Source organism: Mobula hypostoma, chromosome X1 (assembly GCF_963921235.1).
Source record: "Mobula hypostoma chromosome X1, sMobHyp1.1, whole genome shotgun sequence".
Lineage (NCBI taxonomy): Eukaryota > Metazoa > Chordata > Chondrichthyes > Myliobatiformes > Myliobatidae > Mobula > Mobula hypostoma.
In genome coordinates, this window is record NC_086128.1 from 22,618,233 (window position 1) to 22,635,916 (window position 17,684).

Consider the following 17,684-nt stretch of genomic DNA (forward strand, 5'->3'; position numbering starts at 1 on the left):
GATGCTGCAGCCAAGCGCCAAGAGCCCCAGCCTCGAGGATGCTGCGGCCAAGAGCCCCAGCCTCGAGGATGCCGCAGCCAAGCGCCAAGAGCCCCAGCATCGAGGATGCCACAGCCAAGCACCAAGAGCCCCAGCCTCAAGGATGCCGCGGCCAAGAGCCCCAGGCTCGAGGATGCCGCGTCCAAGAGCCCCAGCCTCGAGGATGCCGCGGCCAAGCACCCCAGCCTCGAGGATGCCGCAGCCAAGCGCCAAGAGCCCCAGCCTCGAAGATGCCGCAGCCAAGCGCCAAGAACCCCAGCCTCGAGGATGCCGCGGCCAAGAGCCCCAGCCTCGAGGATGCCGCAGCCAAGCGCCAAGAGCCCCAGCCTCGAGGATGCCGCAGCCAAGCGCCAAGAGCCCCAGCCTCGAGGATGCCGCGGCCAAGAGCCCCAGCCTCGAGGATGCCGCAGCCAAGCGCCAAGAGCCCCAGCCTCGAGGATGCCACAGCCAAGCGCCAAGAGCCCCAGCCTCAAGGATGCCGCGGCCAAGAGCCCCAGGCTCGAGGATGGCGCGTCCAAGAGCCCCAGGCTCGAGGATGCCGCGTCCAAGAGCCCCAGCCTCGTGGATGCCGCGGCCAAGCGCCCCAGCCGAGGATGCTGCGGCCAAGAGCCCCAGCCTCGAGGATGCCGCAGCCAAGCGCCAAGAGCCCCAGCATCGAGGATGCCACAGCCAAGCGCCAAGAGCCCCAGCCTCAAGGATGCTGCGGCCAAGAGCCCCAGGCTCGAGGATGCCGCGTCCAAGAGCCCCAGGCTCGAGGATGCCGCGTCCAAGAGCCCCAGCCTCGAGGATGCCGCAGCCAAGCGCCAAGAGCCCCAGCCTCAAGGAGGCTGCGGCCAAGAGCCCCAGCCTCGAGGATGCCGCAGCCAAGCGCCAAGAGCCCCAGCCTCGAGGATGCCACAGCCAAGCGCCAAGAGCCCCAGCCTCAAGGATGCCGCGGCCAAGAGCCCCAGGCTTGAGGATGCCGCGTCCAAGAGCCCCAGCCTCGAGGATGCCGCGGCCAAGCGCCCCAGCCTCGAGGATGCCGCAGCCAAGCGCCAAGAGCCCCAGCCTCGAGGATGCCACAGCCAAGCGCCAAGAGCCCCAGCCTCAAGGATGCCGTGGCCAAGAGCCCCAGGCTCGAGGATGCCGCGTCCAAGAGCCCCAGGCTCGAGGATGCCGCGTCCAAGAGCCCCAGCCTCGAGGATGCCGCGGCCAAGCGCCAAGAGCCCCAGCCTCAAGGATGCCGCGGCCAAGAGCCCCAGGCTCGAGGATGCCGCGTCCAAGAGCCCCAGCCTCGAGGATGCCGCCGCCAAGAGCCCCAGCCTCGAGGATGCCGCAGCCAAGCGCCAAGAGCCCCAGCCTCGAGGATGCCACAGCCAAGCGCCAAGAGCCCCAGCCTCAAGGATGCCGTGGCCAAGAGCCCCAGGCTCGAGGATGCCGCGTCCAAGAGCCCCAGGCTCGAGGATGCCGCGTCCAAGAGCCCCAGCCTCGAGGATGCCGCGGCCAAGCGCCAAGAGCCCCAGCCTCAAGGATGCCGCGGCCAAGAGCCCCAGGCTCGAGGATGCCGCGTCCAAGAGCCCCAGCCTCGAGGATGCCGTGGCCAAGCGCCCCAGCCTCGAGGATGCCGCAGCCAAGCGCCAAGAGCCCCAGCCTCGAGGATGCCACAGCCAAGCGCCAAGAGCCCCAGCCTCAAGGATGCCGTGGCCAAGAGCCCCAGGCTCGAGGATGCCGCGTCCAAGAGCCCCAGGCTCGAGGATGCCGCGTCCAAGAGCCCCAGCGAGGATGCCGCGGCCAAGCGCCCCAGCCTCGAGGATTCCGCGGCCAAGCGCCCCAGCCTCGAGGATGCCGCAGCCAAGCGCCAAGAGCCCCAGCCTCGAGGATGCTGCAGCCAAGAGCCCCAGCCTCGAGGATGCCGCAGCCAAGCGCCAAGAGCCCCAGCATCGAGGATGCCACAGCCAAGCGCCAAGAGTCCCAGCCTCAAGGATGCCGCGGCCAAGAGCCCCAGGCTCGAGGATGCCGCGTCCAAGAGCCCCAGGCTCGAGGATGCCGCGTCCAAGAGCCCCAGCCTCGAGGATGCCGCGGCCAAGCGCCCCAGCCTCGAGGATGCCGCGGCCAAGCGCCAAGAGCCCCAGCCTCGAGGATGCCGCAGCCAAGCGCCAAGAGCCCCAGCCTCGAGGATGCCGCGGCCAAGAGCCCCAGCCTCGAGGATGCCGCAGCCAAGCGCCAAGAGCCCCAGCCTCGAGGATGCCACAGCCAAGCGCCAAGAGCCCCAGCCTCAAGGATGCCGCGGCCAAGAGCCCCAGGCTCGAGGATGCCGCGTCCAAGAGCCCCAGGCTCGAGGATGCCGCGTCCAAGAGCCCCAGGCTCGAGGATGCCGCGTCCAAGAGCCCCAGCCTCGAGGATGCCGCGGCCAAGCGCCCCAGCCTCGAGGATGCCGCAGCCAAGCGCCAAGAGCCCCAGCCTCGAGGATGCTGCGGCCAAGAGCCCCAGCCTCGAGGATGCCGCAGCCAAGCGCCAAGAGCCCCAGCCTCGAGGATGCCACAGCCAAGCGCCAAGAGCCCCAGCCTCAAGGATGCCGCGGCCAAGAGCCCCAGGCTCGAGGATGCCGCGTCCAAGAGCCCCAGCCTCGAGGATGCCACAGCCAAGCGCCAAGAGCCCCAGCCTCAAGGATGCCGTGGCCAAGAGCCCCAGGCTCGAGGATGCCGCGTCCAAGAGCCCCAGGCTCGAGGATGCCGCGTCCAAGAGCCCCAGCCTCGAGGATGCCGCGGCCAAGCGCCAAGAGCCCCAGCCTCAAGGATGCCGCGGCCAAGAGCCCCAGGCTCGAGGATGCCGCGTCCAAGAGCCCCAGCCTCGAGGATGCCGTGGCCAAGCGCCCCAGCCTCGAGGATGCCGCAGCCAAGCGCCAAGAGCCCCAGCCTCGAGGATGCCACAGCCAAGCGCCAAGAGCCCCAGCCTCAAGGATGCCGTGGCCAAGAGCCCCAGGCTCGAGGATGCCGCGTCCAAGAGCCCCAGGCTCGAGGATGCCGCGTCCAAGAGCCCCAGCCTCGAGGATGCCGCGGCCAAGCGCCCCAGCCTCGAGGATTCCGCGGCCAAGCGCCCCAGCCTCGAGGATGCCGCAGCCAAGCGCCAAGAGCCCCAGCCTCGAGGATGCTGCAGCCAAGAGCCCCAGCCTCGAGGATGCCGCAGCCAAGCGCCAAGAGCCCCAGCATCGAGGATGCCACAGCCAAGCGCCAAGAGTCCCAGCCTCAAGGATGCCGCGGCCAAGAGCCCCAGGCTCGAGGATGCCGCGTCCAAGAGCCCCAGGCTCGAGGATGCCGCGTCCAAGAGCCCCAGCCTCGAGGATGCCGCAGCCAAGCGCCAAGAGCCCCAGCCTCAAGGAGGCTGCGGCCAAGAGCCCCAGCCTCGAGGATGCCGCAGCCAAGCGCCAAGAGCCCCAGCCTCGAGGATGCCACAGCCAAGCGCCAAGAGCCCCAGCCTCAAGGATGCCGCGGCCAAGAGCCCCAGGCTTGAGGATGCCGCGTCCAAGAGCCCCAGCCTCGAGGATGCCGCGGCCAAGTGCCCCAGCCTCGAGGATGCCGCAGCCAAGCGCCAAGAGCCCCAGCCTCGAGGATGCCACAGCCAAGCGCCAAGAGCCCCAGCCTCAAGGATGCCGTGGCCAAGAGCCCCAGGCTCGAGGATGCCGCGTCCAAGAGCCCCAGGCTCGAGGATGCCGCGTCCAAGAGCCCCAGCCTCGAGGATGCCGCGGCCAAGCGCCAAGAGCCCCAGCCTCAAGGATGCCGCGGCCAAGAGCCCCAGGCTCGAGGATGCCGCGTCCAAGAGCCCCAGCCTCGAGGATGCCGTGGCCAGGCGCCCCAGCCTCGAGGATGCCGCAGCCAAGCGCCAAGAGCCCCAGCCTCGAGGATGCCACAGCCAAGCGCCAAGAGCCCCAGCCTCAAGGATGCCGTGGCCAAGAGCCCCAGGCTCGAGGATGCCGCGTCCAAGAGCCCCAGGCTCGAGGATGCCGCGTCCAAGAGCCCCAGCCTCGAGGATGCCGCGGCCAAGCGCCCCAGCCTCGAGGATTCCGCGGCCAAGCGCCCCAGCCTCGAGGATGCCGCAGCCAAGCGCCAAGAGCCCCAGCCTCGAGGATGCTGCAGCCAAGAGCCCCAGCCTCGAGGATGCCGCAGCCAAGCGCCAAGAGCCCCAGCATCGAGGATGCCACAGCCAAGCGCCAAGAGTCCCAGCCTCAAGGATGCCGCGGCCAAGAGCCCCAGGCTCGAGGATGCCGCGTCCAAGAGCCCCAGGCTCGAGGATGCCGCGTCCAAGAGCCCCAGCCTCGAGGATGCCGCGGCCAAGCGCCCCAGCCTCGAGGATGCCGCGGCCAAGCGCCAAGAGCCCCAGCCTCGAAGATGCCGCAGCCAAGTGCCAAGAGCCCCAGCCTCGAGGATGCCGCGGCCAAGAGCCCCAGCCTCGAGGATGCCGCAGCCAAGCGCCAAGAGCCCCAGCCTCGAGGATGCCACAGCCAAGCGCCAAGAGCCCCAGCCTCAAGGATGCCGCGGCCAAGAGCCCCAGGCTCGAGGATGCCGCGTCCAAGAGCCCCAGGCTCGAGGATGCCGCGTCCAAGAGCCTCAGCCTCGAGGATGCCGTGGCCAAGCGCCCCAGCCTCGAGGATGCCGCGGCCAAGCACCAAGAGCCGCAGCCTCGAGGATGCTGCGGCCAAGAGCCCCAGCCTCGAGGATGCCGCAGCCAAGCGCCAAGAGCCCCAGCCTCGAGGATGCCACAGCCAAGCGCCAAGAGCCCCAGCCTCAAGGATGCCGCGGCCAAGAGCCCCAGGCTCGAGGATGCCGCGGCCAAGCGCCCCAGCCTTGAGGATGCCGCGGCCAAGCGCCCCAGGCTCGAGGATGCCGCGTCCAAGAGCCCCAGGCTCGAGGATGCCACAGCCAAGTGCCAAGAGCCCCAGCATCGAGGATGCTGCGGCCAAGAGCCCCAGCCTCGAGGATGCCGCAGCCAAGTGCCAAGAGCCCCAGCATCGAGGATGCCACAGCCAAGCGCCAAGAGCCCCAGCCTCAAGGATGCCGCGGCCAAGAGCCCCAGGCTCGAGGATGCCGCGTCCAAGAGCCCCAGGCTCGAGGATGCCGCGTCCAAGAGCCCCAGGCTCGAGGATGCCGCGTCCAAGAGCCCCAGCCTCGAGGATGCCGCGGCCAAGCGCCCCAGCCTCGAGGATGCCGCAGCCAAGCGCCAAGAGCCCCAGCCTCGAGGATGCTGCGGCCAAGAGCCCCAGCCTCGAGGATGCCGCAGCCAAGCGCCAAGAGCCCCAGCCTCGAGGATGCCACAGCCAAGCGCCAAGAGCCCCAGCCTCAAGGATGCCGCGGCCAAGAGCCCCAGGCTCGAGGATGCCGCGGCCAAGCACCCCAGCCTCGAGGATGCCGCGGCCAAGCGCCCCAGCCTCGAGGATGCCGCGGCCAAGCGCCCCAGCCTCGAGGATGCCGCAGCCAAGCACCCCAGCCTCTAGCCAAGCCTCACCCTTGCCTGGTTCTGGGGTCCGAGCCCAAGGCAAGACCCAGTTTCTTTGTCCTTGTCCAGTCTCGGGCTTGGAGTCCAAGCCTCGTCCTTGCCTGGTTCTGGGGTCCGAGCCCAAGGCAAGACCCAGGTTCAGGGTCCTTGTCCAGTCTCAGGCTTGGAGTCGAAGCCTTGTCTCCTAGTCCATGATTTCTTGTCCTGGTCCCACTTTCCCTAGCCCAAGTCTGCGTTCTTGTCCCTGCTTCGTGCCTGAATCATGTCACTTCCTTACTCTAGTCAAGTCCTGTTCCTTGTACTTCACAGTGTCTGTGTCTTGTATTTGGGTCTGTTTCCAGCAGCCCCGTGTGACAAAACTCATTAGTTCTTTCAAATCTATCCCTCATTTTGAAACTGAATCAGAATCAGATTTATTTTTCCCGCCTGTCATCAGGTTCTTGGACAGTCCATGAACACTACCTCACTATTCCTTTTTCTATACTATTTATGGTCATTTTTTATGCATTGCACCGTACTTCTGCCATAAAACACATTTCATGACATATGTCACTGATAATAAACGATTCTGATTGTTGTTTTATGGCAGTAGAGTATAAGGTATAAAATTACTATAAAAATTACAATTAAAAAGTTTTTTTAAAGTAGTTCAAAAGAAGAAGACAGAATTTGTGTTTATGGGTTCATGGGTCATTCACAAATTTGATAACAGAACAAACTGTTCCTGAAACATTGATTGTGGATCTTCAGGCTCCTGTACCTCCTGCCCAATGATGAGAGTTCTTAATGATGAATGCCACATTTTAAAGATGTCCTTAATCGTGGGGAGGGCTGTGTCTGTGATAGAACTGGTTGAGTCTACAATCCTCTGCACCTTATTTTGATCCTGCACATTGGAGCTCCATAACAGGTGGTGATGGATCCAGTCAAAATGCTCTCCACAATCAGAATCATGTTTAATATCACTGGCATACAGGTATGTCATGAAATTTGTTGCTTTGTGGCAGCAGTACATTGCAAAACATAATAAAAACTATAAACTACAATAATATATATATGTCATGCAAATAAACAAAAAAATACTGAGATGGTGTTCATAGGTTCATTGTCCATTTGGAAATCTGATGGCAGGTGGAAAGAAGCTGTTCATGAAACATTAAGCGTGTGTCTGCAGGCTCTTTATGGTAACAATGAGAAGAGGTGACGGGGTCCTTAATGATGAATGCCAGCTTTTTGAGGCATTGCCTTTTGAAAGTGTCCAGGATGCTGGGGAGGCTAGTGCCTATGATGGAACTGGCTGAGTTTACAACTTTCTGTAGCTATTTTCCCCCCCAATCCTGTGCAGTGGCCCCTCCATACCAGACGGTGATGCAACCAGTTAGAATGCTCTCCATGGTACATCTGTAGAGATTTGCAAGTGTCTTTGGTGACATACCAGATCTCCTCAAACTCCTAATGAAATATAGCCACTGTCGTACTTATTTTGTAATTTGGTCCAGGACACTGTAGCCCCTTGGAGATGTTGACACCCAGGAACCTGGAACTGCTCACCCTTTCCACTCTGATCCTTTGATGGTCTGTGTTCCCTCAACTTCCACTTCCTGAAGTCCACAATCAATTCCTTGGTCTTACTGAAGTTGAGTACAAGGTTATTGTTGCAACTCCACTCAACCAGCTGATCTATCTCACTCCTGAATGCCTCCTTGTCAACATCTGAAATTCTGTCAACAATAGTTGTTATCAGCAACTATATTGATTGCATTTGAGCTATGCCTAGCCACACAGTTGTGGGTGTAGAAAGAGTAGAGCAGTGGGCTAAGCACACATCCTTGAGGTGTGCCAGTGTGGATCGTCAGTGGGGAGGAGATGGTATTTCTGATCTTCACAAACAGTGGTCTCCCTGTGAGGAAGTCAAGGATCCAGTTGTGGAGGGAGGTACAGAGGCCCAGGTTTTAGAACTTGCTGATTGTATGATTATGTTGAATGCTGAGCTGTAATTAATGGACAGCAGCCTGATATAGGTACTGCTATTGTCCAGGTGATCCAAAGCCGTGTGGAGAGCCAGTGAGATTGCATCCACTGTAGACATATTGTGGCGATAGGGAAATTGCAGCGGGTCCTTACTTAGGCAGAAGTTGATTCTGGCCATGACTAAGCTCTCAAAGCACTTTATCACAGCAGATGTGAGTGCAACTGGGCATTAGTCATTGAGGCAGCTCACCCTGCTTTTCGTGGACGCTGTCTTTTTGATTGTTGTTCTCTTGGGAACCTCCTACTGCAGCAGTGAGAGGTTGAAGACATCTTTGAACACTCCTGCTAGTTGGCTGGCACATGTTTTCCATGCCCTACAAGGAACATCAGGGCCTGGTGCCTTGCGAGGGTTCACCCTTGTGAAAGACGTTCTGAAGTCAGCCTCCAAAACAGATCACAGGGTTACCAGTTGCTGCAGGGGTCCACATGTGTAGTTTTATTCTCCCTTTCAAAGCATTCATAAATTAAGCCACTGCTCATCTGGGAGTGAAGCATCACAGCCTTTCATGATGTTAGGTTTTGCCTTGTAGGAACTAATGGTCTGCAAAACCTGCCAGAGCTGAGGTGCATCTGATTCTGTCTCTAACTTCAATTGGAATTGCTTTTTCATTCTTAAAATAGCCTTCCATAGGTCGGATCTGGACCTCATGTATACGTAGTTCTGGATCACCAGTCTTCAATGTTACAGATCTAGTCTTCAGTAGATGATGCATCTCCTGGTTCATTCATGGCTTTTGGTTTGGATATGTTCATACATCTGTATAAAGTTGCAAGTCTTTGACATACTGAATCTCTTCAAACTCCTAAAGAGGTATAGCTGCTGGTATGCCTTCATGCTTGGATTAACATTTTGGGCTCCAGAATAGATCGTCTGAGATGTTGACACCCAGGAACCTGGAGCTGCTCACCCTTTTCACCCCTGAGCCCTCAATGAGGACTATAGCCCATACTTCTAGTGTCACAAGGGGGCGACACTGGGAGCAGACCCAAATGCAAGACACAAACACTGAAGTACTAGGATCAGGACTCAGAGTGTCAAGAAAGCAAGGGAAGTGGGGAAGAAAGGACACTGAACATTGACACAGGCTCTGGACGAGACTAGGATGCAGGGCCAGGGCTAAGACATGGACAAGAAACATGGAACCCGGACAAGAAACTAGGAACAAGGAGCCTGGACTAGTGACATGGAACTCCAGAACCAGAGCCTGGACAAGGACCCAGAACCTGGGTCTTGACTCGGAAGCAGGACCAGTGTCTTGACTCGGAACTGCGACGTGGCTACAGAACAGGACATGGCTTGGACAGGACGAGAGACTCTTGGACGTGGCTTGGACAGGACAAGGGAACCCCAGCACAGGACGGGGGAACCCCAGCACCGGGCTGGCTGAGGTACTACTGGTCTGGGCGAGGCACTTGGACAGGATGAGAACATGAAGCCTTGACTTGGTCAAGAGAGACAGGAATGCAGAGCCTTGGTCGAGGGAAAACAGGAACACAGAACACAGAACCTTTGTCTTGGGCAGGACAGGAACACAGAACACAGAGCCTTGGTCTAGAGCATGGGAACACGGAGCCTTGGACTTGAGAGACAGGAACACAGGGACATGGAACACAGAGCTGGGACCCCTCCTTGTGAAACAGGACTTAGGGCCAGGACTCGTACACGGAACACAGAGCCAGGACCCCTCCTTGGGAACAGGACTTGGGGCCGGGGCTCTACACAGAATGCTGAACACAGCGAGACAGTTTCCAACACTAGGTAGCAGCAAAAAGCCGGACTTACCTAGCAAAGGCGTGGACACAGAGTCAGTTCAAAACAATGATAGTCAGTTCCTTATCTAAATGCAGCAAGGCTCTGATCTTGCTCCAGCAGTAGAACTTGAGAAGGTTGCAGGCAAGGCTCCAGAAGGAAAGGGAAGGGAAGGGAACAGTCCAGCCTCAGGGTAACGACAAAGACCGCCTGGCTTACCCAACAGATGCAAGGACAGGAAGGGACAGATCCAACCACAGGGTAACAGCAAAGATGGCCTGACTTACCCCACAGAGGTGAGGACAGGATACTGACAATACAAACCAGCAACCACACTCGAACCCAAGGCCACTTATATTCCCAGCCCCAAGCTGAGCGTCAGGTACCTATGATTAAGCCCAGCTGAAACAAAGGACAGCCGGAAGACCCAGAGTCCGGAGTCCACGGACCGGACTGTGAACCAGAACGTGGACTTCACAGACCGGACCATGACATCTGGACTCTTCAGTCAGGCGAGACATCTGTTCCTCATCTACCCTGTCAAACCCACTAAGAATTTAGTATGTTTTGATAAAGACACTTGCCATTCATCAAAGCTCTAGAGAAGATAAACCTGTATTATTAAATCTCTCTTCATGTGACAGAACCACCATCCCAGGACCAGGTCTAGTGAATCTTCACTGTCCTCCTATAGTATGTGTATTCGTTCATCAGTAGAGACTAGAATTTTGCACAACACTCTAGTTGTGGTCTTACCGAAATTTTAAATCCTCAAGCAACAAACATTTCTTTTCCAAACTGCTAAAATAAGTATCTCAGCTTTCAGAGACTTGTGTGCAGGGGCAGTTGGCTCCTTCTGAACACCAACATTTCCAATCTCTTATCATTAAAAGAATATTCAACATTTCTGCTCTTACTTCAAAAATGGATAACCTCACATTGTTTCTCATTGTGCTTCACCTGCCATGATGTTACCCAGTCATTCAGCTTGTTCTTGATGTCTCTTTGCATTCTTATCACAACTCGTCATGGTCCGGATCGGGTTCCCTTTAAATTTCTTTTGTTTGTGTTACGATTGGGACCGTTGACTCCTTGTTTCCCTTTAATTCCTTGTTTTCCCTTGTCCCTCGGGCTTGGTGATTAAAGGCAATTTACTCTCGACTGAACCGGCAGTTTATAAGTCTCCGGCTTTCAGCTGTTCGGCGCGAGAGTGTTAACGAAGTCACCGAAGCTAGTGTGAGCCAAAGTCACCCTGCCAGAGCTAACTAAGTTTCTTGCCGGAGCAAGTCAAGTCTCCTCCTCGAAGCAAGTGCCAGCAAGCCGCCTTCCCTTGCCAGAGCGGGTCTGTCAAAGTTAACCCGCCGGAGTGAGTCAAGAGCTCACCACTGCTTGGAGCAAACGTGTGTCCAGAAAAAGAACTGTCTATCATTGTGTGGTCTCTGTCTCCGTGTCCTGTGTTGAAAAGGGGTCCCAGCCCTGTGCCCTAGAAGGGTCCTGACCCTGTGTCAAAAAGAGTTCCGACTCCGTCCTGTATCCAAGGAGGAGCCCTGGCTCAGTGTTTCTTGTCCTCGCCTCCCCAGGGTAGGCCCGGCCGTCTGCTGCTACGTTGAGCTGGGAACTGTCTCTTTGTGTACAAGTCCAAGTCCAGGTTTCGTGGATCAAGTCCAAGCTCTGAGGTTCAAGTGTCAAGTCCATGTCTGGGTCCCGAGTTCCAGGTTCCAGTTCCAAGTCCAAGTCCAAGTCAAAGCTTTGTGTTCTCATCCTGTGCAGGAGTTCCTTGTCCAGTCCTGTTGCCTTGCCACGTCTTGTCCTCGCCTAGATCCGGAGTCTGAGCCCGAGTCAAGACCCAGGTTCCGGGTCCCTGTCCAGACTCTGACTTGGAGTCCTTGTCTAGGTTCCAAGTTCCTAGTTCCTTGTCCAGGTCTCGCTTTCCTAGTCTAGTCCTAGCCCAGGGCCTGTATCCTAGCCTCGTCCAGGGCCTGTGTCTTGTCCAGCGTCGTTTCTTCCCCACTTCCCTTGCTTGCTTGACACACCTCGTCCTGTTCCTAGTCCATTACGCTTATTTCTGCTTCCACTTTGCTCTCTCCTTGATTTCTCTCTCTTCTGTCCTTGCGTCATGGCTTTCCTTGTAATTATTAATAAACTCTATTTAGTTAACCCTACAAAACGTGTTTGTGTCCTGCATTTGGGTCCAACCTTGCTCCACACTTGTGAAACAACTCAAATTTCCATAAGATGTAGGAGCAGAATTAGGCCATTTGGTCCATCGAGTCCTTCCGCCATTTCAATGTGGCAGATCCATTTTCCTCTCAGCACTTCTCCCCGTATCCCTTCATGCCCTGATTAATCAGGGTTCTATCAACCTCTGCCTTAAATATATCCAATGATTTGGCATCCACTGCCACCTGTGGCAACAAATTCCATAGATTCACTGCCCTCTGGTGAAGAAATTCCTCCTCATCTCCATTCTAAAAGGACACCCCTCTATTCTGAGGCTGTGTCCTCTGCTCCTAGACTCTCCCACCATAGGAAACATTCTCTCCACATCCACTCTATCAAGGCCCTTCAGCATTCGATAGGTTTGTTTTGTATCTTCAGCAAACTTGGAAATGTTACATTGGGTCCACTTGGGCAAATTGTTGATGTTCAAAGTTCAAGGTAAATTTATTATCAAAGTACATTCTATATATGTCACCGTACACCACTTTGAGATCTATTTTCTTGCAGGCATTCAAAGTAACGCAAAGAAATAAATAGAATCAATGAAAAGTAATAGAACCAATTAAATACAATATAAAAGTCTAGAAAAATAGAATAGTAAAGTTGATGGGACCAGACAGCAGCCCAGCTGTAGGACTGAAGACCTGAGCTCCAGAAATAGCTGCACCTCTAGGCAAGTTGTTCCAATGCAATTACAGCTCTGGTACCCACCTAACCATGTGGAAAATTGCCCAGGCATGTTCTATCCACAAAAAGGCATAACAAATCAAAGTATTAACTAATTATTGATTGTTAATTATTGAGAAGCTCAATCAGGTATTCACCAAAGTGATGTATGATGTAATCAAACATGATATCAAAAGGCACTTACCACTGCCCACTAAAACCAGCTTTAGGCTTTGTCAAGATTTAGAGAACACTTTTCAGGATGTGCTTAAACGTATGAGGCAATGCCCAGCTCCAGCAAGAGAGAGTGTAATCACCCATCCTAGACATTCAATAGCACTACCATTACCAAATCCCCCATCATCAATACCCTCAAAGTCACCATTGACCAGAACTCAGTGGAACCAGCCATGTTTCAGGTCAATGAAATTGGTTAATATAAATCTTGGAAAAGTAAATGGATGCTGAGCAGAGAATTAATGGAATTGAATAGGCTTAAGAAGACATTGAACATACCTTACTGCATTTAGGTAATATGGAAAAGTAATGTTTTATAAAAGTCAGAACTTCAGTTGTAAAGCCAAAACTGTTTGCAAGTGCAGTGGCATTACTAAGGGTTCTCAATGGAATGGTTACAGCACACTTCAGATATTCACACTTAATACACAATAGTTTCAATGGAAAGACAATTGAGGAAGATTATAGAACATGTGTAAAGAATGAAAAATATGGGGCTCTTTATATGGCTAGACTGTGATCTAAGGCAGTAAAGTTGAGTAACGCATTACATCATCAAACTGTTATATGTCTGTTCTTAGAAATAGCACCAGAGAATATATATAGAAGTTAATGAATAATTAATTTAGAATCTATATTCAGAAAGCTTAAGGAAAGGGGAATGTTGTCAACAAATTATCCAAACAATATACTCAGGCAAGATCATTGGATTACTTAAAATATAATGAGATTGCTTAATAGGAAAGTAAATTATTGAGGAAATCTGGATGGATTGAATAGCCTTCTCTTATCCCTAACTTCTCTTGGGGCAGTGAGCCAATATTTTGTGCTATGATTGCAATAGTATGGAAATAGCTCACTCTACACAATTCCTGAATCAGCTTTTCATACTCAACTTTACAGAAACTGAGAAATTCATCACACTTGCAGATTATTCTAACGGTACTCAGATCATTCAATCATTTCATTATATGCCATTACCAATTTCCAGCCATTACCTGTAAGCAGGTTCAAACCTGCTTTTGTTTAAAATACTGTCATCAAATATCATTAATAAATATTACAATTATATCAAAATTCTCTTTATCTCACATGCCTCTGTATATTTTACACTATGATTAAATATTCAGTTTGTAGTAACAGGATGTATTGGCGGTTAAGTTGGAAAATGGCACTGGAACTGCTATGCACAATTAACCTGTGGCTGCTTGACTTAATGTCAAACAAATATGTTCTGCGATATCATTGTCAAAATTTCAATGACTAGCATTAACTGTACTATTTATTCCCTTCATGTGGTCAAGGCCAATGAATACATCGTCAAATCTAATCTGTCAAGAACTGCACTACTGGCCTAGCACACTGCTCTAAATAATGTATTTCCACCATTCTACTAATCAAAACTTCCAGCAATCTGGATTTTGTCTAATAATTGCATTGCCCCACTACACTCTCACTTCCAATTTCAGAGGGTGCAAACACCACCAATACCAACTATTCAACCATAGCAGGGGCACCACCCAACCACATTTCTAGGTACTTGAGTTATAATGCACTCTCTTTTCTCATGCAAGAAAATCACAACAATGTAACAAGAGAACTATGGATGGTGGATAACCCAAGTGCAGAATAAGGTCTGGAATTAACTCAGACTCAGAACTGGAAATAAATAAGACAACACAATTAAAATCCAAAGGCAAAATCATAAGCAGTAGTACTAGGATAATTGGCGGGGGGGGGGGGTCAGTCTCTTCAGAATAATCCTCTTCATCTATCCCTTCTCCTTTCCATTAATGGGTTATTGAGTCGAATCACCAGGTCCATAAGTCTCTCAAGGTCCTCCACCGGGTCTCCTTCAGCTCAGCTCTTAATCCCTTGTGGAATAGAGCAGCTAGTGCTTCCATATTTCAACCCCTCTCTGTGGCCAGGGCATGAAATTCTATGGAATAATTGGCCACAGATTCCCCTAGCACAAGTTGAGGAGCTTTATCACAGACCCATGTCCCCTGGCAGGGTGATAGAACACCCGCCTCAAAGTCTCCAAAAAAAAGGTCTGCACTGGCACAGACAGGTAAATCCTTCTTTCATAGTACAGTAGCCCAGGCAAGGGCTCTTCCAGTAAGGAGTGAGATGACATAGATTACCTTACTGGACTCTGATGAGAACATGGATGGCTGTAACTTGAAGGCTAAGGACTATTGTATCAGGAATCCTCAGCATACTTTGGATTACCGTCATACCACTCAGGAGCCAGTAGGTGCAGCAATCCCTTACAAGTATTGACAGAGTCTCTGGCTTGAACGTGTCCGGAACTGGTAGCTGCTCTGGCTGAACTCAGATCCTGCCTACCGATGTCAGAGAGAGATGAGGATCTCCTGAAGCATGTTGTTGTGTCTACAGTTGCTTCCTGGTAGGCCAATGCAGTTCACAGACATTCATACTCTGCTGGGTTCATGATGGCTCAATTGTGCTGTAATGAGAGAGCTATGGATGGTGGTGAACCCAAGTGCAGAGTAAGGTCGAGAATTAGCTCCGACTTGAAATGAACAAGACAACACAATCTAATCACAATTACAATCTGAGGAACTCTTTGCCACAGGCACCTGTGGAGGCCAGGTCTTTGTGTATAGTTAAGGTAAAGGTTGATAGATTCTTGATTGGTCAGGGCATGAAGGGATACGGGAAGAAGGCAGAAAAATGGGGCCAAGAAGAAAATTGGATCAGCCATGATGAAATGGCAGAGCACACTAAATGAGCCAAATGGACTAATTCTTCTCCTATATCTTATTGTCTTAATGCAGAGGCAAAATTCACTAACAGCAGTACTAGAAATGGAACTCCTACAATTGAGCACTGAGTACTCAGCAGAAAGCCTTTAAGTACAGACTTTCCATGAAGGAATGTGGCAGGTAATAACACCTTCTTCAGCTAACTCATCAATGACTTTTGTTTCGTTATTAGGTTAGAAGAGACTCAGGATTGCACAGTCTTCAATTTCATTTGCGAATGAAGCAACCTGGACATATGGCAAAGACATTCAGGTATGGACTGATACCTGGCACATGTCCATCTCCAACATGAGTGTGTTGAAGTACCCGTTCTTGAAATTTGGTGGAATTATCATCACTGACTTCTCTGTCATCAACATCGTGAGGGAAACTATGGAACAGCCACATAAATACTGGAGCTACACGGCCAAGATATTAGCTGGGTATCCTGCAATGAGTAACTCACTTCATGACATCCCGTTTTCTTTCCACCATCTATAAGGCACAATTAGGAGAGTGACCTCCACTTGTCTGAATAAGTGCAGCTTCAACAAAACTGAAGAAACTCAACACCATCAAGATAACAGCAACCTGCTGAATCAAACCCCATCTACCATTCTAAACATTCACTTCCTCCATCAGCAGCGCACATTGGGTGCAGTGAGCACCTTCACAAAATGCATTTCAATTACTCACCCAGTCAACTCTGTCAGCATTTCCCAAATCCTCATTCTCCATCACCAAAGGTGAGGGCAACAGGTGCATGAGAATACCACCACCTACAGGTTCCCCTACAAGACACACACCACTCCAGAGCTATAGTATTGAGTAGGGTGATGGACAGGGACTGAGTGGCACTCATGAGGTCGTTTCATGAAGCCATTCAAACCTAGCTAGCATACATTCAGAAAGGGAAGGCACGAAAATGTATCCTGTTAAATATTTTGGGTATTTTGTTTCTTTGGGTTCATTTTGATATCAGAATGTTTAATACTATGGTAATTAAATTGCTTTTGATTTGACAGTCTTGCCAGTGATTCCGCTTCATTAGGCTGTGAAGATGGTGTGCACAGTACTGAGAAAAGAGTTGACAAATTGTAGACATAAGAAACTACAGATGTTGCATTCTAGATCAACAAACAATCTGCTGGAGAAACTCAGGGGGCTGGGCAGCATCCGTGGGAGGAAGAGCAATTGTCAGCATTTCAGGTCAAAAACCTCAATCAATGCCCAGGAATGGAAAAGCCTACAGTTAGTGGTGGATACAGTCCAGTTTCTCACAAGCGAAGCCCTCCCTACCATTGAGCACATTTACATGGAGAGATGCCACAGGAAAGCAGTATCCATCATCAAGGACTCCCACCATCCAGGCCATGCTCTCTTCTCACTACTATCATCAGGCAGGAGGTACAGAAGCTATAGGCCCCACACCACCAGGGTCCTGAAATGGTGTGGACAACTTCATTCACCACTACTCTGAACCGATTCTATGACCTGCAGACTCACTTTCAAACATTCTTTACAACTCATATTCTCAGTATTATTTTTTATTTACACAGGTAGTCTTCTTTTTGCACACTTAATTTTTGTCAGTCTTTGTCTGTTTGTGTATAGTTTTTCATAAAATTCTATTTAGTTCTTTTTCCCTGAAAATGCCTGCAAGAAAATGAATCTCAAGGTAGCATATGGTAACATATGCGTACTTTTATGATAAATTTTCTTGGAACTTGGGACTTTGAACTTTGAATTAGGCCAGTTGGAAGTGAGGGGAATAAAAAGAGAGAAGAAAAATGAGTTTAGTCAGTTGGATAAGAGTGTTGGTGGACGGAAACTGGATGGGTTTTTATTGTAGAAAGAAGCAGAGGTCTTTAAGAACTTTCTGATGGTGGATGGTGGTATATAAAGACTGGACATCCATAGTGATGATGAGGTGGCGGGGGCTGGGGAATCGGAAGTTGTCAAAATGGTGGAAGCCATGTCAGGTGTCTTGGATGTAGGTGGAGACAAGATAGAGTCAAGCTATGAGGAGACAGGTTCAGTAGAGCCAGAGCAGGTAGAAACAATGGGCCTACTCGCGCAGTCTTGTTCCTAGATCTATAGCTCTGATGCAGGGTTTTGACAATTTCTTTCCTCCCACAGATGCTTATTGGTTGATAAATTGTATAGGTGTCCATGGCTATTATGTTTACCACTCAATCACATGTTTTAGGATAATGAATTATAAATAGGAAACAAGGAGATGTCAGATACATTAAACAAGTATTTTGTATCTGTTTTCCCTAAAAAGGATACAATTAACACAGAAAAATAGCTGTCAATCAGAAATTAGAAGGAAGAAGGCACCCATGGAAATTACAATGATCAGAACAGTTATACTAATAGTTGTAACATCCTAATGGACTTCATTCTAGGATGTTAAACATAGTGTCAGTTAGAAAGTTAATACATTAATTTTAATTTTACAAAATTCCTGGATTTGTGGAATGTCCAATTAGACGGAAAAG

The 17,684-nt window shown here is 51.8% G+C and overlaps 1 protein-coding gene across 1 annotated transcript; it reads left to right on the top strand.

The window, feature by feature from the left end:
* Window positions 1-477: 477 nt before the first annotated feature.
* Window positions 478-3,528, top strand: LOC134340495 (serine/arginine repetitive matrix protein 1-like). The gene is made up of 5 exons (XM_063037805.1): window positions 478-1,280; window positions 1,370-1,873; window positions 1,937-2,171; window positions 2,501-3,133; window positions 3,205-3,528. Exons 1-5 carry the CDS (start codon window positions 478-480, stop codon window positions 3,526-3,528), a joined length of 2,499 nt encoding a protein of 832 aa, XP_062893875.1.
* The last annotated feature ends 14,156 nt before the right edge of the window (window positions 3,529-17,684 follow it).